We start from the raw sequence: 24,507 nt of genomic DNA, 5'->3' as shown, positions 1-24,507 counted from the left end.
TTTGCAAGCATTTTTTCTCATACAGTATTTAAGTTGAGATTGCCCCTACTATCTGTAATGCCTCATATGATACAAAGTTACAAGGTCAATAACCTTTTCATAATAAGTACCAGTACCTGTATGTAACAAAAAAATATTCAACTGACAATGGTATCCACCATTTAAAACTCATTATAATTTAAGTGTTAATTTTTCTTTTACATTTGATCCAACTACTCTAGGGGTAAAATTTGAATGAAGGGAAACTTGAGTGTGGAGTTAGACCTTGGGAAAGCATTTTTTTTTTTATGTGATTTAGTTGTTTTCTCTGTCTAAGGCAGCATTATAATATTCTTGCTGTGATTCCCAAAATCTTAAAGTGTGTGCTTGATATTTTTTCAGCAGTGTCACAAAAAGTGTAATTTCTTTCAAATAAATCACAACATTCAACAACCATACAAGTAAGACCACAACAAAAATAGCACTAACAAACATTTACATACAAACAGGCAGTACCACAGCAAAAGACACACACACAATCTTGGATTTTACGCTCATCTTTTGAAACTAATAGAAGGTATTCAATAAAAATCCAAGACTTGAAAGTTTAACAGCAAAAGCAAAACATGCAACCAATAAAGCCAAGTTTATCACAATTCAAAACTTCTAAAAATTACTTATTTAACCAGCAATTTACTTTACATCTGGATGAAGCACTGAGCTGCCCATGCACTGACAAAACACATCAGCAAACAGTGTGCAGTACTACAAAACACTTATAATACAGACAAAGCACAAACAGATTTGGTAAACACTTTACTAACATCAAATTGACATGTGAGGAAGGTTTCAAGGGATTTATGCCTGCAGTGTTGCTTATTAATATTTATAAGCTACCAAGACCATAACAAACCTGATTGGTGAGGATCTGTAATATATTCGACTGTTTTCACTATCTTGTGAATTTTGATGAATCCATTAATGATTTTGTGAATTATAATGGGTATGAGGAATTTACACACATTAAGGATAGGAGAGAAGGAAGGTTAAAGATATAGTTTTTTTTCAGGGATTTTAGAAAGTACTACCTAGTTATGCTATACTAAAAAATTTAATTTGTCATCAAATATCTATTCTCAAAAAGTAGAGTAAAACAGAATAGAAACACTAACCTATAGTACAGATTTTTTTAATTAATAATAATGGTTAAATATTAAATATAACTACATTGGTTTAACTTTAGTATGCCCTCAACATTAAATATTACTACATTAACTTAAAATGCAGTAAACCCTCTACTGTATGTAAATGGACTATCTTTTTAAAAGCCCATATTTAATTAATATTTCTGGTTTGGAATGAGGATTTGCTAAAAGACTGTACAGCTGTATTGACAGGCAAATAATGTATAAATCAAACTTATGAAAAGTAACACTGATGAGTGCTATTTTCTCTTTCGTAAAGGGGATTAGTCAAGAAATAATGTAATGTTATGCCACATTTCGAAAGGTATTCGCAAAACAATCTATTCCTAAATAGCCATAATTTGTGGAAATAATACATTTTTTGGATTAGTTATAGTATTAGTGTACTTAAACTAATACAAACCTTAATTATTAATGATAGATGCACACAAGATATTTCAGGAGTCTATACATGTCTGCTCATACGAGGACACAATTTCCCTTAGTTTATCAAGAGTGATATATGGTACTGCACTATTTGTTAGTATAATTACAAATTCATAAAACTGTATCAAGGGGTAATAATCCATGACTACACAGTATACCTGTGACTTGCCATTTACCAACCTCAAAAACAATTATCTCAGTCAGGATAAAAGGAAGAAAGAAAGAAACAAGTGACCTGAGGAAGAAGGTCAAGGATAAGGATAAGGATGAGATGGTGAATGATGGGTGATGATTGTTGGTGATGGTTGTTAGTGATGGTAGTGGTTGGTGATAAATAGTAGCTGATAGTGGGTGGGAACAGTTAGTGGTGCATGAATGTTGGTGTTTACTGAATGGCAATTATTGGTTGGAGATAGTTAATTACAGCCTTGTAGATAATAGCTAGCAATTATTGGTCAGTGTTAATTAATATCAGCTGATGATTAATGGCTAGTATTAAAATGGTAGATGATGGCAAGTTATTAGTGGTATGTCAATTTGTTTATATCACACTGTCTTTTGGGTACACCATGGTAGAAACAAGTACAGCTGTTCATGTGTGAACATTTACCTACCAAGTGTAAAGAAATAGCAAGGAGACCAGGGACTTATTGCTGCTTTTCTGCACCAGTGCTTACCCTCTACTGAGTATCCTGGTGGGCACTCCAGCCTTCATACTCTCAGTAGAGAAAACTTTCAGAAGTGAACAGTTACATTCATTTCTACCAGGAGATTACTAAGCAGATGTATGTAACTGGTAGTTGGAAATGGTTTGTAGGGCACAACAGATAGTGGTTATTTTTATAGATGGTGGTCCGTAACTAGCAGCTAGTGAAGGGGAGGGGGTCAGTGGATGGTGTCAGCTAGAAGGCTGTGACTAATAATGGGCATTAAATGGTTTTGATTAATGGTCAGTGTAAACTGTTGGTTGTGGAAAAGAGAAGACTTTGCAGAACAAGCTTTTACTGGGACAATGTTTTCCTGTGTAAAGTTTCATTTATTTATTTATTTATTAATTTGAACATGATACATAGAAGTACAAAGAAATACAATGGTTAAGTGTAACATGCCAAAGCCCCTTGTATGCAGAGCATTATGGGCAGGCTTAAAATTAATTTAAGATTAACTAAGCAATAATATATTCAGCAGTAAACATTATTGTAAACAAATAACAATTAAGCACAAATGAGTATTTCAAAGACAGGTCATATGGTCATTTACTGTGTTGCTGTGCATCCAGTAGAATGGAGTATTCTGTTAGGTAATGTAATTAAAAATAAAGTTTGATTGGGTCACAGGTTAAACATTTATGAGATACAATTATTCAGTATTTATTTAGTTGTGGGTGAATAAGTGATTTTTAAGAAGAGACTTGAATTTATAAACAGTGTTTCTTTTATATTCACAGGTAATGAATTCCAGATTTTTGGGTCTTTTATGTGCATTGAGTTTTTGCATAATGTGAGATGGACACAAGGAACATCAAAGAGTGATCTGTGCCTTGTGTTATGGTCAGGCTGGTAAGGAGACATTTGAGGGGAGGGTTTATATCCGAGTTAAGTGTTCCATGTATGTAGTAGGTACAATAATAAGTATGGATGTTTTGTATGGTGAGTAGGTTTAGAGTTTTGAATATTGGTGGTGTGTGCTGCCTGTAGTGGGAATTTGTTATTCTGACTGCAGCCTTTTGTTGGGTAATTAATAGTCCGAGATGATTTATTGTTGTTGAGCCCCATGCACAAATTCCATAGGTGAGATAGGGGTAAATAAGCGAGTGATATAGGGCCAGGAGGGCTGACTGTGGAACATAGTACCGTATCTTTGATAGTATGCCTACGGTCTTGGAAATTTTCTTGGAAATTTGTTGTACATTTGTTTGAAATTTGAGTATTATCAAGGTGGATTCCTAAGAATTTTCCCTCTGTGAGCTTTGTGATAGGTGATTCATTTATCATTATGTTCAGAGGGACATCTGTAGCTCTGTTTCCAAACTGAATGAAGTAGGTCTTGTCAATGTTGAGAGTAAGTTTGTTAGTCATCATCCAGGTAGATATTTTCTGTAATTCGGTATTCACAGTACTGGCTAGCATGACTAGGCTTGGGTGAGAGATGTACATGTATGTAGTGTCATCTGCAAATGGTGTGGGTTTGAGTAGTTGCAATGCATTTGGTAGGTCATTTATGTAAACGAGAAAGAGAAGAGGGCCAAGGACACTTCCGTGTGGGACACCAACTGTAATTGGCTGTGCGGAAGAGTTTGCTCCATTTGTGTACACATATTGGCTTCTGTTGCTGAGGTATGACTTTAGGTAGTTGAGGGAGTGCCCTCTTATTTATAATATTTATATTTTCATCAAATCATTGTCCCAATAAAAGCTTGTTCTATGAATGTCTTTTCTTCACTCTTGTTGGAAGAGCACAAACAAATGGTCGTGATTAGTGGCTGACAATTTGTGGTATACAATAGGTAGCAGGTAGTGAAAATTAGTGGACAGTGATGGTTACTGGTTAAAAATAATAAATATGATGGTTAGTTGGTTGCAACAGTTGGAGGATAATTGTGACTGTTAAGCATTAGTAATGATCTGTGATTTGTTGTCAGTGAAGGTTAGCAGTAAGTTATTAGTGGATTATGATAAATGGTTGCGGGTCGTTAATGGATGGCTATGATTTGTGGTTGGTGAAGGTCTGTGGTTGGTTCACAGTGGTTGGTGTTTTTTTTTTTTTAATTTCTACCTCTATGTTTCCCTCATTTTCATTTCATCTTTCTTAATGTGGTTGTTTCTAACCTTGTTGGTGTTCTCTAACTTTTCTCCCTCCCTGCTTCTTCCCCTTTCCCAATATATCTATCTTTCCCTCCCTTCAATGCTCTTTCTTCCCCTTCCCCCCTCTGCCTTTCCTACTCTTCCTTCTCTCTGTCTCACTCTTTTACTCGTCATATACAAGTGCTTTTCCTTTTCTCCCACTCTAATTCTCTTCCTCTCCTCCACTTTACCCCGCCTTCCTCCATTTACTATTTCTAATATAGCTTCCTACACACTCCTCTGTCATATCATAGATTCTTTAACGTAGTAGCAGCCAGCTTGGCATCACATGAAAGAAAAAAAAATAATCAGAGCTGATAAATGGAACTTGAAATTACAATATAACCAAATGCAGTTTGAATTCAAGACCAAAGTGTATATATGCAGTACTTGTGTGTGCTTTGTAGTCAAGTATTTAAGGCTGAAAAGTATCCTCTCCTCCCCATGTATTTCATTAAGCAGAGGGTTTACTGTATAATGAGACAGAAGGTGGTCAAACACTCTGATGTTTAGTCTTCATTGTGTTGCATTCCAGAATAATGCAATAAGAAATGAGTAAGCTAAATATTCAGCACTTCATATGTTACAGCGGGCACTTATGGATACACGCCTGGTATTCTAAACAAGCACTATAATGAGTATAGTCTCATGGCTGGCTTTTCCTAGTGTGTGTTTAGAAAGAGAACAGATTAATATAATATCTGAGACTCCTTCAAAACTTTTCATTTAAAACTGTCCTTTTCTAAATTAAATATCTAAAACTTAGCTTACTTAACTGCACTCATCATTAGCAATAATCACAACAAATGTTTTATCAACTATGAAAGTCATAAATTATCTTAAAATAACCTTCCCATGATTCCTATATTATTATAATAATATAAATCATTATTACAATTCACACTATTTTTCTACTATTTGCTAATTAGTGATTCTCAATTAAGTCTCTTATTATAAATCCCTGGCAAATATCAGCCAATGAACCATTGTTTACTAGTAAGCCAAGTGGTTCAATGGATGTTATCAATAAAAATATCTACCGGCTCTTAAAAATTAACATATTAGAGCAGCGAAATCTGACTGTGAAGCTAGGGAGATTATGATTATGAAAGAGTACCATTTATACTGCTTATAATTACTAAGGTGGTGTTGAAAACATGTTACAATTAAATCAATCTCACAACTAACCCACAATTTGGAGAAGAAACCCAAGATAACAGTTGTGAGAGAGAAGATGTGAAAACAAGAGGACAGGTCCAGTGAGTATGTGAATGGATAGGCAGGGGAAAGGTGAGGTGAAGAATATACAAAATGATAGGTAAGGAGAAAACCAAGGTCAGGTCAAGTCACATGTTCTAAATGTGAAAAACATTTAGAATATACTGGGAAAAGCAAATATCAACTGAAACAAAAACAAGACTAAGACATGTCAAGAATGTTTTGAATAAAGGCTAAGTTGACAAGACAGCAATCTGTGAAGGCTGGAAGAGAGAAAGATACTTTTTTTTTTATATAATAGCCAGCTTATTGGATAGCTATGGACACTACATAAAAATTTATTTTCTCTCCCAATTGTTGGTTAGTCATGAATTGTTCCAGCCATGATATTGTCACTTGTTCTTCGAGCCAACTTCATGAAGTAGGCAGAAATGGCTCCATCGTGAGTTACTTTACTAAGTTTGTTACAAAATGAGATGGCTACTAACAAAGATGAACTTCAAGCAAGCAAAGCTCTCCTTATTACATTTCAAACTCAACAACACTTCAGCAAAGAGTTTCCCAAACTTGCAATGACCTTCAGATTACAAGTCTATTAAAAAGACATAAGAGATGGCCCAGGTAACCACCTTACTCTTTCTTAACTATGCAAGGGAATTTCATGGTTAGTCTGTAGTTAGTATGAAGTTGAAAATATGACCAACTGGAACCTAAAAAAAAAACACTGGAGTACTAAATGCAATATCTACATCATCATATTACATACAGCAGACATCGTAAATACACATGTGCATAAACAGATCCCACAGAAAATGAGACTGCTCACCATAACCTATTAATTTTTTTCACACACTGGCTATCTCCCACTGAGGTAGGGTGACCGAAAAAAAACTTTCACCATCATTCATTCTATCACTGTCTTGCCAGAGGCGTGTAGATACTTCAGTTCAGATGCCCCTCCAAACAGCAAATATTCTCACCCCTCCTTCAGAGTGCAGACACACTACTTCCCATCTCCAGGACTCTCAGACTGACATATAATACCAAAATGTGTTTTCAAGTTAACTATTATTTCTGATAGCACTAAGTTATGGATGGCAGAATATCAATACCCTCCCACACCTGCTTACCGGCACTCAAAATTTTGGGGTTAGAGGGCATGTTTATGCTGTAAAGCTTACATTTAACCCTTTCAGGGTCCAGAGGCCAAATTTCAAAGTGTGTACCAGTGTCCAAGAATTTTCAAAAAATAATTCTTTTTTTTTCTTATGAAATGGTAGAGAATCTTTTTATGAAGGTAATATAACAAAAAGTAAGAAATTTGATGGAAAACTGACGAAATTATGCTCTCACGAATTTTGATGTGTCAGCGATATTTATGCATTGGCGATTTTGCCGACTTTGATTCCCGTTTTAGGCCAATTACATTATTCCAGTCAAACAAATTCTTAGCTATTTCACTAGTATTACTTCTATTCTATCGACTGAACACAAGAAATCACCAAGTCAACTGTTTCAAACTGCAAAATGACGTGTGAGGTCATTTTGAACATCAGCAAAAAATTAACATTTGAGCTACTTTGAGCTCAGTTTCAAGCCATTTTCAATAATGAAACCAATCAAAATCATCTCTAGTTCTGTAATGTATCTTCCATTCTATCAAATGAGACCAAGAAATCGCAGGTACAAGTATAAAAAACATACGAAAAAACACTGTAAAGTTGCTGTTTTAATCGAAAATTATGGTCTCAGTTTTTTTTCTCTCATTATGCACTGTGTGCTGCAGGATTTGTTTTATGAGGTGCACACATACAACATAGATGTATTCTCTCATATCTAGGCCCAAATTTACCAATCACAGCTTATCAGAGTGAGGTGAGCTCATGGTGTAGATCTATGGTTTGGACCCTCAACGTAAAGCTGTAGATCTATGGCACGGACCCTGAAAGGGTTAACAAGTTTTCAAAACATTCTCTATTAGATTTAAATTTAGCAAGTTTCCAGACCAGTTATTAAAGTCTGCAAAAAAACTAAAATAATTAGCCAATTTTTTGTCTTTGGCAGTACAGCAAGAGGCACTGTCTTCTATACAAAAGTTTTCCCTATCACTTCCTGAATCTGTCAGGATAATAGTCTATTAAAGGCATACTTATGAACATGCATATTTATGATGTCTACTGTAAATTCAGAAATTATCTCATCATAAATGCTGAAGTTGAGAGCTTGTCAGCTCTCTTCTAATTTCAGATTTTTATCATCCACAAGAGCCTAGGGGCAAAAATAATCTCGTAAAATATGCGGATAAGGATGTATTTCATGTTTTAGTTTTTAACAGCATTTGAAAAAATATTCTTAGAGAAAGTATCTTTAGGGGCTTAGTCACCACCAATTTCTTAAAACTGTGTGATTATGGCATCCATTTATTCATTTAAATAATGCTTCACATGACTGATTTTCTTTTCAGTAAATGTGAATAATAACTTAAGAAATCCACTCCTTCTCTGGGGAGCAAAGTCACACATATTATGTGATAAATATCTTTCCAGAAATAAGATGCATTATTTACAAGATAGTTCCATGCAAAATGTGAAAACATTATGAAGATACTAATGCATTAAAAACTCAAAAACTTGGGAAAAGTTAGTACCAATCTCCAAAATTCTCTCTTGAACTAAAAATTTGTATTCAAGGATAACTGAAGCACTGGAGCACAGAAAACTGTCAGCAAAATTGTGTGATAATTTCTCTATCTAATCCTTGATCGATTAAACTCTTTTTGGTAAGAGATGATCTGGCACCCTTATTTTAACCATTTTTATATACCACTATATATACCTGGTCATGGACCAGGTTGCAGGGGTGTTGACCAATGAAACTGCCTCCAGGTACACTATACATAATACAGTAATCCCCCTGCTCATCTCTATGATTTGTTGCATGTTGACTATGGAGCATGTTTTATTTTTTTTACACCCCTCAAGGTTTAGGCCTTTTTTTGGTTTGAGTCATGGTTTTTGTAATTACCATACAACTTGAAACTATAAATTTCTTAGCTAAAGAAAGCCAATAAAAATGAAAGAACAAATCTATTGAAACAGGTATATTTTTTTTATTTTACCCAGAAGTGCTTAGGAAGCTAACAGTGGTACAAGATATGACTGAAGCATGTGAAGCAACTCACTGGGCAAGGTTTAATTTAAAAAACTTGAGAGACTCAATTAACTACTTCATTCTCTCCAACCAGACTCCATCCAAATTAGTTTTGTCATCACATAAATATAGCATGATAATGCAAACAAGATTAATTTCATTTTTTTGGGGGGGGGAGGGGGGATATCATATTGCTGAATAAACCCATAAGGATCATGCAGAACTTTTTTTTTTAACATACTCGCTGTCTCCCACAGAAGCAGTGTGATCAAAAAATGAAACACTTTCATCATCATTCACACTATCACAGTCTTGCCAGAGGCACACAGAAGTGACAGTTCAAATGTCCCTCCAAACAGTAAGACACATGTGTGATTACAAGTGCCACAAAGCATCACATTTTCAACTTCATATTAAGTATATACCCCAAATTACTTGACAATAATGTCCAAATAGCCTCCTTTAACAAAAACTGAAGCAAATAACCCAAACACTTTATAAAATATATTCTAAATACGTATTCAGAAAATTCTGAAAATATTCATTAATTAGTTATCAACCATGATTGTTACTAAATAATTATGGTTATAAAAATATTTCACTATTTTTTTCTAATTTGAAAGTAGTGTTATAATTAAATATTACTAAAATAATTAATAACATTTTATATTAGTTCAATCTATTTGTTGATCGAATGATGGCAGCAGAGACTCGCCAAAATTCAAAGACTAAGTATTTAGGGTCAGATAATAGTTAGTTATGATGTTGACTTAGAAGTTCCTAATAATAGTTATTAATTAGTTTTCACGACAATTTTTTATTACTGCCTTCTATATGTACGATATACAAAGCAATGCATTAGTTATTCTGTGCCAAAGAATAAAAATAATTCTGTTTCTAAGCACACACTAGATTTAACTGCTGTATGATTATTATTTAGTGTTACGATGATAGATTAATAATGCTAAATTTTACAAGTCAATAACCTGTACTCGACTAAACTCAGTTAAGTCAAGTTATAGAATACAGATCATAAAAGCATAAATCAGGATAATCTAAGGGTAGGGAAGTACAGATTGGGAACATCTGAGCTTGGAAAGAGCAGATATATGAGCTAGGGAGCACTTATTCAAAATGACACACCAGGACTAAGCAAGGAATACGATGATATAGCTGTTTCTATATGCATGTAATAGATACTATTTAATATACATGATAGTATCACAGATTTTGTTACAACAAAAATAAGACATCTACCAGAAATTCATTTTCAGCCACTCGCTAAGTAAGACCATTGGGAATTATTTACCAAACTGAATAGACTACATATAATCTTTGTTGAAATATCTTACAAGATTACTATAATAGATAATAGTTTAAGCATGAGTGTTTCATATTTGATAATGGCATACTGCATACTTTTTGTTTATCAATTAATCAATAAAACACTTTGTGTTATTATTATTGTTGTTAGCAATACCAGCAATGTGTGGAAAAGACATTTATAAACAGCTCAGGACATTTATCAAAGGAAACGTTCTGCCACGAGTGGCTGTGTCAGTTCTAATATGGAGATACCTAAGAAATGAGTATATATAGTAGCAGGAGTCAGATGAAAAGCCATGAGGGTAGTAGCTGTACTACAGCTACTACTACTACTACCACCACCCTCGCAGTTTTCCACCCGACTCCTGCTGCTATTTATACTCATTTCTTTGTTATCTATGTATTAGAACTGAAGAAGGCCCTTGTGGCAAAACATTTCCTTTAATAAATGTCCTGCACTGTGCACAAGTGTCTTTTTTCCACATCTTGTCGGCATCACCATACCATTCCTCAATACCAGGAATAGTTAGGTAAATGGACATGTACAACTTAAGAAATTTATTTAAGGAAACACATTCCACTTTAAATACACATCACCATCACTTGAGACACTATCACTACTACGTCACACTCCTTCCCTATACGTGCATATTGTGTCAACGTAATGTACACAATGGCTTGACAAAGCCATTGGTGGGTGAACTGTTACCTTAATGAATGTTTCATTCAGTTGGATGTGTCCATATTTACCTAACTAAAACACTTCTACAAAAGTTTATGTAATTATCAATGTGCCATATTGAACATACACTTATTTACAACCTTCAATTGTACTAATAAATTAAATTTATTTTAGATTTTGTCTATGAAAAAATATTCAGTATTAAATTCTATTTTTGCCTTTGTGTTAGTCTGGTAAATTTATTGCCAATATGGTTACCTTAAAAACACATCAGATTCCTACCACACAACACCATCAACTTTACACAACACAATTTGTCCATAGTTTAAAAAAAATGTAAAAAAACTGAATATAAAGTTGAGAGAAAAATGTTAATGTGCTTTAGTGCATTCCTACCAATTATTCCACCACAAACACATTAACAAGGGCATGGCTCCAAGGGTATGAAGAATTACAAATAATTAAATTTTATGGCAAGATGTCTTTGATGACTAAGCAAAATACTCATTAAAGACTATGTTTAAAGATACTCTTAACACGTGGTGATTATACTTCCAGAATTCTCTCTAGTTAACAGTACGTACATAAAAGTCTATTGTTGAGTCATCGATGTGACAAGTGGTCTGCCCCTTAATAGAACTCCATGCCCTGTATATCAACACCAGTAACCACAATGATCATATGATTTGTAATACTAAACATCATATGATAAATGTTATTACAACTGTTCACACCTAGCACATTACACATCACATCCATCACCAACATACAACTGGCTAAAGTACAACTCTCCATGGATACTGCTAGGATGAAAAAAAAACAATCGTTGGTTTTGATAATCCTGTATGTCAACCGTTTAAGATAACTCACCCTCTTGAATTCCTCGGTTTCTTCTACATGTCCAAGAACATGTTTTGTAAGAGCGTGAAGGATGTCCAAACAGTGGATCTTATCCCCCTTTGCAATGGGAAGGTCGAAAGACACAAGGGCAACGGTGTTGGGTTTGGGGATCCCAAAGGGACCATCCAGACTTGCAATGAAGTCTGATAGTTGTGAGAAGTTGATGAACTGTGTGGCATGGGGATCATACCTGAAAATTGTCACATAAGTAAGAAAATTTCTCATTTGCAGATTAGGATTTTTTTTATCAAGTATTTCAAGAACATTCTAGAAATTTGGAAAATATTCTAGGAATTAGGAGAATGTTCTAGGAATTTTGCATAATATTCTAAAATTTTGTAGGGAAAATTGAAGATCCTGTGAAATATTCTGAGGATTTCAAGGAACAGTGAAAATTTCAAGGAGTACCTGAGAATTTTTTTTTTTTTAAATATTCCGGATTTTACTGAATACAGTGGACCTTGACTTACGATATTAATCCGTTCCAGAGAGCACATCGTAAGAAGAAATTATCTTAAGTTGAATTAATTATCCCCATAAGAAATAATGGAAATCAAATTAATCCATTCAAGACACCCAAAAGCATGAAAAAAATTTTTTTTACCACATGAAATATACATTTTTCTTACACACGAAAAGAAGGATACATGCACAATATATATTGTGCATGTACTAGTGTACTAAATGAAGAATAAATGATACTTACCTTCATTGAAGATGTGGTGATGAGTGATGAGACACTCCTGGGAGTGCCTTTTCCTCCTGAGTAATGTAGGTCCTGTTTGGCATTTTCTTTCAGAACAGGCCTTATCACACTGTGTATGCCACTACAATTCTTAAATCTCTCAAACCAACCTTTGCTGGCCTTAAATTCACCAATTAGGCATTTTTTCCTATTCACCTGGGTGTTAGTCGACTGGTGTGGGTTGCATCCTGGGGGACAAGATTAAGGACCCCAATGGAAGTAAGTTAGACAGTCCTCGATGACACACTGACTTTCTTGGGTTATCCTGGGTAGCTAACCATCTGGGGTTAATTGTTTCTTGGTATTCTTGATAAGCCCATGGTGGCTTATTTAGCAGTTACAAGCACTAAAAACACGAATACAAAATTTATCGAATGTATGTGTGCAACCGTCCACCCTGGCTTATAAACAATGTCACACTAGCTCAGCTGAGGCGCTCAGGCCAGACGGCCGTGTTTGGGACGAATGATGTAAGTCGAGTTTTTCAACATAGGTTGGGGTCAGATTTTTATGCTGACAAGCATCTTAAGTCAGTTTTATCGTGGGTTGAGGCCATCATAAATCGGGGGTCCATTGTATTCTGGCTATCTTCTTAAGAACTTTCTGATGATTTTTATGAAGTCAGGATTTTTTAATACTGAAGGGATTTTGGTGAATATCCTGCAGATTTCTCAGAATGTTCTTGAAAATTTGTAAAATATTCATATGAGTATTCATATTATTCTAGGATTTTTTATATTTCAGAAAAGTTTCTGAATATTCAGGTAATTTTGCACAATTTCAGATTCTTGGAATTTTTTTAATAATCTTTTCCAACGATTAAAAAAAAAAAAAAACAGCATTCCTTAAAATATTCTGTATATTGTGGTGAATTTTCTATGAATTTTACAGAATTCAAGGGAGATTTTATGTTATTTTCTGCAAAATTTGTGTTATCTTCCAGGAATTTGTAGAATAATTTGGGTGTTTTGTAGAAAATTTCATAAAATATTAATTTTATTAAAATGTTTATATTTGTAAATTGAAATATAAAACTGTTTCCACCACAATTTCTTTCCACAGGAAGAAAAAAAAAAAAAAAAAAAATTATGAAATGATAGAGGATCTTTTCCCAATCATAATGACACCAAAAGCATGAAATTTGATGGAAAACTCACAGAATTATACTCTTGCGAAGCTAGCGGTCTCGACGATGTTTATGCAATGGCAATTTCGCCCACTTTGAGCCCTACTTTTGGCCAATTCCAATGTACCAGTCAACAAAAATCATAACCATTTCACTAGAATTCCATTTTTTCTATCGAATGAGTGCAAGAAACTACCCATTTACCTATTTCAACTGTCCAATAAAGTGGTCAGAAATTGGCAATTTTGCCAATTTCACAAATTTCAAAAGATGCCAATTTCCAAATGGGGTCCAGAATAAACAAGACAGACATTCTTGACACTAAAATAACATTTCCTCTGTTCTGTCACGTCCCCAGGCCTCTTACATTTCTTTTGCTTTCCACTTTGAATTTTTATTCTCACAAACAAATAGAAGATTTACTGTTATGCAGACTACTGCATTAGTGTAGAAATGGTATAAATATCAGTGCACTTGTGAAAAAAATATTAGACTCGCCAGTTGACATGTACTGGATGCATGGCATGATTTGTTTACATTTGAACTTAGGCAAAAATTGAACATTTCTACTACTTTGAGCTCACTTTCAAGGTACTTTTCATTGTGAACCCAATCAAAATCATCTCTATTTCCATAATATGTCTTCCATTCTATAAAATGAGACCAGGAAAACTAAATACAACCATAAACAGCATACGAAAATACACTGCAAAGTCGCTGTTATAAAGCAAAAACACGGTCAGTTTTTTTTTTCTCATTATGCACTGTGTGCTGCAGAATTTTTTTTATACTGTGCACACTGACCACATAGACCCATTCTTTCATATGTAGGCCTACCAGCTTTCTCTTGCTAGATTTGAAGGCACTAGAATTTATGCATACTAGTATGGAACCAACCCTGGCATGCAAGTCATACTAGTATGGCACCAACCCTGAAAGTGTTAACTAAAAAAATTCTGTAAAACCATAGTGTCAAAAATTGTGAATCGTGATGTTGCAAATTTGTAGAGATTACTAAGCAACAAGTATAGACAGGGATGATTTCTTTACATCAACAAAGAATAAGAGGTTACAGTTATAAAGGACCTAGGTAGTAGGTTGGTAGACAGCAACCGCCCAAGGAGGTACTACCATCCTACTGAGTGTAAAACGAAAGCCTGTAATCATTTTACATGATGGTAGGATTGCTGGTGTCCATTTTTCGGTCTCATAAACATGCAAGGTTTCAGGTACGCCTTGCTACTTCTACTTACTTCTACTTACATACACAAGCATATATATACACACCCCACTGGGTTTTCTTCTATTTTCTTACTAGTTCTTGTTCATTTCCTCTCATCTTCATGGGGAAGTGGAACAGAAGTCTTCCTCCATAAGCTATGCGTCAGTTGTAAGAGGCGATTAAAATGCCAGGAGCAAGGGTCTAGTAACCCCTTCTCCTGTATAAATTACTAAATTTAAAAAGAGAAACTTTAGTTTTTCTCTTTGGGCCACCCCACCTCAGTGGGATACGGCTGGTACGTTGAAAGTTGAAAGTTATAAAGGAATCATTCCACAGTCATTAACAATCACTGATATAGCCCCACTTCACGAAAGTGGCAATACTGTACAGCAATTGCAAAAACTATTGATCAGTAGTGATGACATCTCACATTATCAAAAATTCTAATATTGTGGTTCCATGTGGCAGTCACACACAATCACAGCAACTGCACAATACAAGGCAACATGGGTTTAGATCAGATTACTCCTGCCTCTCAATTGCTGGACCATTACACCATGGTCTTGGATGCAATGGAAAACAGGCAAAATGTAGATACAGTGTACAAAGACTCAACAAAAGCCTTTAATAAGCGTGACCACCGAGTAATAGCACACAAAATGATTGCAAAACAAAGAGATGAAAAAGTGGGCAGATAGATAACTAACGTCCCAACAAATAAGACCCAAAATGTAATAGTGAAAAGATTGAAATCAGAGGCTGTTATAGTACTTGCCCCACTTCTCTTTCTCATATATGACATTGTACCATCCTTTGCAGACAGTACTAGAATTTGTATGAGAATAGCATCTCTTGAGGACACAGCAAATCTTCAAAATGATACAAGTCAACAACCAACAACACAATGTTCAACGAAGGCAAATATCAATTACTCTGCTAAAGAAAAATTGAGGAAATAAAGACAACTACAATATAAAATAAACCTGAATCATACATCAGAATGGAAGTTTAGTGTGAGAAACTTAGAGAGAGAATGTCAGAGATCTGACATTCAAGGACCACAACAAAACAAGAGAAATATCAGAGCTGGATCAAATTCAGAGATCGTTTACAGTGAGTACATGTTCAAGTCTTGAACATGTACTCACTGGAGCAGAGAGAGAGAGAGAGAGAGAGAGAGAGAGAGAGATGCATGATAATGTATATACAGTGGAACCCCGCTTAACGATCACTTCCCAATGCGACCAATTATGTAAGTGTATTTATGTAAGTGCATTTGTACGTGTATGTTTGGGGGTCTGAAATGGACTAATTTACTTCACAATATTCCTTATGGGAACAAATTTGGTCAGTACTGGCAACTGAACATACTTTTTTATTTTTTATTATCACACTGGCCGATTCCCACCAAGGCAGGGTGGCCCGAAAAAGAAAAACTTTCACCACCATTCACTCCATCACTGTCTTGCCAGAAGGATGCTTTACACAACAGTTTTTAAACTGCAACATTAACATCCCTCCTTCAGAGTGCAGGCACTGTACTTCCCATCTCCAGGACTCAAGTCCGGCCTGCCGGTTTCCCTGGACCCCTTCATAAATGTTACTTTGCTCACACTCCAACAGCACGTCAAGTATTAAAAACCATTTGTCTCCATTCACTCCTATCAAACACGCTCATGCATGCCTGCTGGAAGTCCAAGCCCCTCGCACACAAAACCTCCTTTACCCCCTCCCTCCAACCTTTCCTAGGCCGATCCCTACCCCGCCTTCCTTCCACTACAGACTGATACACTCTTGAAGTCACTCTGTTTCGCTCCATTCTCTCTACATGTTCGAACCACCTCAACAACCCTTCCTCAGCCCTCTGGACAACAGTTTTGGTAATCCCGCACCTCCTCCTAACTTCCAAACTACGAATTCTCTGCATTATATTCACACCACACATTGCCCTCAGACATGACACCTCCACTGCCTCCAGCCTTCTCCTCGCTGCAACATTCATCACCCATGCTTCACACCCATATAAGAGCGTTGGTAAAACTATACTCTCATACATTCCCCTCTTTGCCTCCAAGGACAAAGTTCTTTGTCTCCACAGACTCCTAAGTGCACCACTCACCCTTTTCCCCTCATCAATTCTATGATTCACCTCATCTTTCATAGACCCATCCGCTGACACGTCCACTCCCAAATATCTGAATACATTCACCTCCTCCATACTCTCTCCCTCCAATCTGATATCCAATCTTTCATCACCTAATCTTTTTGTTATCCTCATAACCTTACTCTTTCCTGTATTCACTTCTAATTTTCTTCTTTTGCACACCCTACCAAATTCATCTACCAATCTCTGCAACTTCTCTTCAGAATCTCCCAAGAGCACAGTGTCATCAGCAAAGAGCAACTGTGACAACTCCCACTTTATGTGTGATTCTTTATCTTTTAACTCCATGCCTCTTGCCAAGACCCTCGCATTTACTTCTCTTACAACCCCATCTATAAATATATTAAACAACCACGGTGACATCACACATCCTTGTCTAAGGCCTACTTTTACTGTGAAATAATTTCCCTCTTTCCTACATACTCTAACTTGAGCCTCACTATCCTCGTAAAAACTCTAAACTGCTTTAAGTAACCTACCTCCTACACCATACACCTGCAACATCTGCTACATTGCTCCCCTATCCACCCTGTCATATGCCTTTTCCAAATCCATAAATGCCACAAAGACCTCTTTAGCCTTACCTAAATACTGTTCACTTATATATTTCACTGTAAACACCTGGTCCACACACCCCCTACCTTTTTCCTAAAGCCTCCTTGTTCATCTGCTATCCTATTCTCCATCTTACTCTTAATTCTTTCAATAATAACTACCATACACTTTACCAGGTATACTCAACAGACTTAGCCCCCTATAATTTTTGCACTCTCTTTTGTCCCCTTTGCCTTTATACAAAGGAACTATGCATGCTCTCTGCCAATCCCTAGGTACCTTACCCTCTTCCATACATTTATTAAATAATTGCACCAACCACTCCAAAACTATATCCCCACCTGCTTTTAACATTTCTATCTTTATCCCATCAATCCCGGCTGCCTTACCCCCTTTCATTTTACCTACTGCCTCACGAACTTCCCCCACACTCACAACTGGCTCTTCCTCACTCCTACAAGATGTTATTCCTCCTTGCCCTATACACGAAATCACAGCTTCCCTGTCTTCATCAACATTTAACAATTCCTCAAAATATTCCCTCCATCTTCCCAATACCTCTAACTCTCCATTTAATAACTCTCCTCTCCTATTTTTAACTGATAAATCCATTTGTTCTCTAGGCTTCCTTAACTTGTTAATCTCACTCCAAAACTTTCTTATTTTCAACAAAATTTGTTGATAACATCTCACCCACTCTCTCATTTGCTCTTTTTACATTGCTTCACCACTCTCTTAACCTCTCTCTTTTTCTCCATATACTCTTCCCTCCTTGCATCACTTCTACTTTGTAAAAACTTCTCGTATGCTAACTTTTTCTCCCTTACTACTCTCTCTACATCATTCCACCAATCGCTCCTCTTCCCTCCCGCACCCACTTTCCTGTAACCACAAACTTCAGCTGAACACTCTAACACTGCATTTTTAAACCTACCCCATACCTCTTCGACCCCATTGCCTATGCTCTCATTAGCCCATCTATCCTTCAATAGCTGTTTATATCTTACCCTAACTGCCTCCTCTTTTAGTTTATAAACCTTCACCTCTCTCTTCCCTGATGCTTCTATTCTCCTTGTATCCCATCTACCTTTTACTCTCAGTGTAGCTACGACTAGAAAGTGATCTGATATATCTGTGGCCCCTCTATAAACATGTACATCCTGAAGTCTACTCAACAGTCTTTTATCTACCAATACATAATCCAACAAACTACTGTCATTTTGCCCTACATCATATCTTGTATACTTATTTATCCTCTTTTTCTTAAAACATGTATTACCTATAACTAAACCCCTTTCTATACAAAGTTCAATCAAAGATTCTAGGAACCCACAAACTGAAAAAAAACAAGAATATTGTCCTAACTAAACCTAATGAAACACCACTACATCCCACTGACACAGCTAACAAGATAAACGACTTCTTCTCAACCATAGGATCTAATCTCGCCAATAAAATCCCACATACTAATGCCCATGCCGGGGACTACTTAGATGGGAATTTCGCAAATTCCTTCTATCTTGCACCAACTGAGCCCTCAGAAGTCACCGAGATTATAAAGTCACTTAAAAACAACTCAGGGAATCTGTCTAATGTCCCACCATTACTGTACAAGCGAGCGGCCCATATCCTTTCGCATGCTATTTCATTACTTTTTAACAAGTCCCTAGAAACTAGCACCTTCCCGAAACTACTCAAGATGGCAAGGGTTACACCAATACATAAAGGTGGTGACCCTACAGACTTAAGCAACTATAGGCCAATATCAAACTTACCATTGCTATCCAAAATCTTTGAGAAACTCGTGCACAGGAGACTATATTCATTTATAACAGCACAAAACATACTCAACCCCTGCCAATTTGGATTTAGGAAAAATAAAAGCACTAATGATGCAATCATAAAAATGCTAGATCTGCTTTACACAGCATTGGAAATTAAGGAATATCCACTAGGAATTTTTATTGACCTAAGAAAAGCTTTTGACACAGTAGACCACGACATCCTACTCCACAAACTTGACCATTATGGTATAAGAGGCCATGCGCTTGCTTATTTCAAATCTTACCTTACTAATAGGTATCAGTATGTTACCATTAAAGACACAGCATCAACAACACGGCCACTTGATACTGGAGTTCCGCAGGGAAGTGTCCTTGGTCCCCTTAAGGGAAAAGTGAGCAGTGAAGAGGGTTTTGAAGAGGAAATTTTACTAGTAATTCAGTGGTGATTGCTAAAGCAGATATTAAGTGTACTAGGGACTGGAAAAGAGAAATAAATATTATTGTATATGAGTAAAAGAGCGAAGAGTGAAAATGGCAGGCATTAGGGGGGTACAGGCTGCCATAATTATATTTATATTTCTTCTTCAATTCCATGAAGAAAGAAATCAGTCATGGGGGCTGGAAAAGGTGAATGGAGTAACAGCGCCCTGGACAGTAAAAGCCCAACAGTTGCCATCCTACCAGAAAAGTAAATGTCACTATTGCTGCAAGGTATGGCAACACCGCATACCCAAACAAAAACAGTGGCACACAGCTCTTATTGTAGCGCTCTTAAGTGGTGATATCCAAATTAATCCAGGACCTCAAACTATTGTGCAGAGGCAAAACAGACAGATAAATAATGGCGATAATGACGGTCTAGTAGCTAGGAATGATAACCTTAACTCCATATGTAATGCATACATAGGTCAATGTGAGACGATACAGCCATTATTATCTCAAACACTACCAAACAGGTGCATACACTGTACTAAAGTACGCATGAAAAACAGAAAAGGCACCTTATGTAAAATGTGTAAGGGGTGGGTGCATGATGAATGTATGTACAATTACAGCAACGGTGCCAGAATTCATTTTGTGTGTAACAAATGCACTTTGGCACAGTTACCCTTTAGCAGTGATGACATTGATTTACCTAATTTTAATACAAATGACCCATTGCCATATATTGATGATTATGATTGTTTTATGAAAACAGGCCTTCACTTTATTCATGTCAATGCAAGATCACTTCTTCCTAAATTGGCAGAGATTAGGATTCTAGCTAACAAAATTAGGGCGGCAGTTATAACCATCTCTGAATCTTGGTTGGATGATACGGTGACTGACGACGAGGTCAAAATAGATGGTTACAATATAAAACGCTTAGATAGGAACAGAAAGGGTGGTGGAGTATGTGCCTACATTAGAAATGACTTAGCTTACAACCCAAGACCTGATTTAAATAGCAATAAACTGGAGATTCTATGGTTTGAAGTGCTGCTTCCTAAGACCAAACCCATCTTAGTAGGAACTAGTTACCGCCCTCCTACCCAGGACCAGTTCTTAGAAGACTTTTCCAGAGTCTTGTCCGGAGTTGAAAACAATTGCGAGACAATAATACTGGGCGACTTCAATATCTGTTTTCAGCAGCAAAATAACGGGCAATGCAAAAGGTATAAGCAAATTCTAGGATTAAATAGTTACACTTAACTAATTAATACTCCAACCCGGATCACACAGTTCTCAGCCACCCTAATTGACCACATACTTTGTAACCGCTCTGAGAACATTAGTCAGTCAGGCATCATTACCACAGGTCTTAGTGATCATTTCATCATTTACTGCACCAGAAAAATCACTAGGGATAGGATAGGCCTACACAGGACAATAAAAATGAGGTCAACTAGAAACTACAGTAAAGAAACACTGGTAAATAGGCTACACAATTGTGACTGGACAGAGATAAGTTGCACAGACGTAAACGATGCCTGGGAAAAATTCAAAACAATGTTCACTACCATCCTTGATAATATTGCACCAGTTAAAGAGGTTAGGATTAAACGAAGAACTGAACCCTGGATGAATACTGAGATATTAGATAATATGAAATTCAGAGACCAGCTGCTAAAAAGATTTAAAGCAAACAGACAGGATATTGCAGCACTAAATGAATTCCAAAGGGTGAGGAACAGAGTACAGAGACTTATAAAAGGAGCAAAGGCAAAGCACTACTGCTCAAAAATTGAAGAGTATAAGCATAACCCCAGAAAGCTCTGGCAACAGCTAAAACAGTTGGGGTATAGCCATAAGCCAGTAGATATGTCTAACATAGTACTCACTATCGATAATGAGGTATGCCACGAAACATCTAAGGTGGCAAATTGCTTTAATTCCTACTACACATCTGTTGCATCAACACTAGTAAGTAAACTACCAGCTGCATCAAATACCTTCAACACAGACTCTGATAAGTTTCAAACATACTATACCAATAAAGGGGTAACCCCCAAACAGTTGTCAACTAGTAAGTGTATCTCATGACTTTATTCAAAAAGAACTAAGCAGGTTAAACCCAACTAAGAGCACAGGCCCTGATAACATCCTGTCTAAGTTCCTAAAAGATGGTGCTTCTGAACTGTCAATCCCTATTGCTCACATAATAAATCTATCAATCACCACTAATACCGTACCGGAGGGGTTCAAGGAGGCCAGAGTTACTCCTATCTTCAAGAAAAATAGTAGGTCTGATGTAAGCAACTATAGGCCTGTTAGTATACTCAGTATAATATCTAAAATTCTAGAGAGGGTGGTGTATTCTCAAGTAGTAAAGTACCTTAATGACAACAACATTCTCCATAGCTATCAATCGGGCTTTAGAAGATCCTACTCAACTGACACCTCCCTTATTAATCTGATGGATTACCTGAGAACTGAAATGTCAAAGGGGAACCTCATAGGTATGGTAACCTTAGACCTGCAAAAGGCCTTCGATACTGTCAACCACAATATATTATGTAATAAACTTCAAGCTATCGGTATAGGTTCTGTAGACTGGTTCAAGTCCTACCTTAGCAACAGGAGACAAATAGTCAAAATCAACAAAACAGAATCAGAACCCCTGCCAATAACATGTGGAGTTCCCCAAGGTAGTATTCTGGGTCCCTTATTATTCTTATGTTATGTCAATGATATGCCTATCAGTGTCAAGTGCAAACTCCTACTGTATGCAGATGACAGTGCTCTGTTAGTGTCAGGTAAAGACCCACAAGATATTGCTAATGTTTTAACACTGGAACTGGAGTCCTGCAGCAAATGGTTAGTAGACAACAAACTATCATTACACCTAGGGAAAACTGAAGCCATTCTCTTTGGCACGAAACAAACTGAGAAGGGTAAATAATTTTAATGTTCAATGTAATGGGGAGCCCATCACTTTGGTTTCATCAGTAAAATATTTGGGAATCCCCTTTGACCCATGCATGTCAGGAGAATTGATAGGGAACAGTGTAGTAAAGAAAGCGAATGCCAGACTGAAGTTCCTGTATCGACAAGCACAGTGTCTGCCTACTGAGGCTCGCAGGACCCTATGTCTAGCCCTTATACAATGCCATATGGACTACGCTTGCTCTTCTTGGTACTCTGCCTTGCCAAAAAAACTGAAAGATAGACTGCAAATCACCCAGAACAAAATCGTAAGATTCATCCTGGGGCTGGGACCAAGAGAACATGTAGGCCAGGATGAATTACAGCAGTTGGATATGCTGAATGTTGAAGACAGAGTAAAACAACTGAAGCTAAATCAGGTTTATAAAATTGCTCACAAACAATGTCCAGAATATCTTGCTGTCAATTTTGTCAAGGTTGGGAACCACAGCAATCATAGTACTAGGGGGAGAGAGCACAACTTTGTAGTACCCACAGTCATTGGACAGGCTTCAAACACCTTTTATTGTACAGCAATAAAGGAATGGAACAAACTGCCCGCACATGTCAAAGCCAGTCATAGCATGAACCAGTTCAAGAAGAGTGCCAAAAGGTGTCTGATGAATGTAGCTACAGAAAGGGAGGGGAATGATTTTCTATTTTTTAGCTAACATACGTGTAAATTTTACCTTATTCCTAGTAATGACCCTCGTATTGTAAATAGTCTTAATGACCTTGGTGTAGTAGATAGTCTTTTTAGTATGATAATAAGATGTTATCTTCATTGTAGAATAATAAGAAAATATTATAACCTTTATATTATAATAATAAGGTACAAGGACCCCAATGGAAATAAGTCACTCTGTCTGACTTTTTTGGGCTATCCTAGGTTCTCTACACATATGCTGCTATGTATGATAATTCTATGTAACTGTATTTGTGTATACCTGAATAAACTTACTTACTTACTTACTTGCTCTTCCTCATATACATCAATGATCTTCCAAACGTATCCCAACACCTGAAACCCATTCTCTTTGCTGACGACACGACTTATGTCATCTCTCACCCTAATCTTGCCACCCTCAACACCATTGTTAACGAGGAGCTGATCAAAATATCGACTAGGATGACAGCCAATAAACTTACGCTTAACACTGACAAAACCTACTATATTATGTTTGGTAGCAGAGCAGGAGATGCACAAATTAACATTAAGATCGACAACACTCTAATTACCAGACATAATGAGGGCAAATTCCTAGGCCTATACCTTGACAACAACCTGAATTTCAGCACCCATATCCAACACATAACCAAAAAAGTATCCAAAATAGCTGGGATCCTCTCCAAGATACGATACTACGAGCCGCAAAATGCCCTTCTCACACTATACCACTCACTCATTTATCCATACCTCACCTATGCTATTTGTGCTTGGGGATCAACTGCAGCAACACACCTAAAGCCAATAATAACCCAACAAAAAGCTGCAGTAAGAATAATCACTAAATCCCATCCCTGGCAACACACCCCCCCACTCTTCATAGATCTAAACTTACTCCCTGTTCAGTACATCCACACTTACTACTGTGCAATCTACATCTACAGGACCTTAAACTCCAATATCAACCTTGACCTAAAATGCTTTCTTGATAGTTGTGACAGAACCCACAGGCATAACACCAGACACAAACATCTCTACGACATTCCCCATGTCCGACTAAACCTTTACAAAAATTCAATGTATGTCAAAGGCCCTAAAATCTGGAACACC

At 36.6% G+C, this 24,507-nt stretch overlaps 1 protein-coding gene across 1 annotated transcript in view; it reads right to left on the bottom strand.

Annotated features, from left to right (window-relative positions):
• LOC128696886 (uncharacterized) overlaps positions 1–24,507 on the bottom strand; it is a 52,173-nt gene that overhangs the window by 19,494 nt on the left and 8,172 nt on the right. The window contains exon 3 of the mRNA XM_053788318.2: positions 11,700–11,996. Within this exon, the coding sequence (XP_053644293.2) occupies positions 11,700–11,996 (297 nt within the window). The remainder of the gene's footprint in view (positions 1–11,699; positions 11,997–24,507) is intronic.

The sequence above is a fragment of the Cherax quadricarinatus genome, chromosome 52 (assembly GCF_038502225.1).
Source record: "Cherax quadricarinatus isolate ZL_2023a chromosome 52, ASM3850222v1, whole genome shotgun sequence".
NCBI lineage: Eukaryota > Metazoa > Arthropoda > Malacostraca > Decapoda > Parastacidae > Cherax > Cherax quadricarinatus.
Note: the sequence above shows the minus strand (reverse complement) of the source record. Positions and strands in the feature narration are given on the sequence as shown.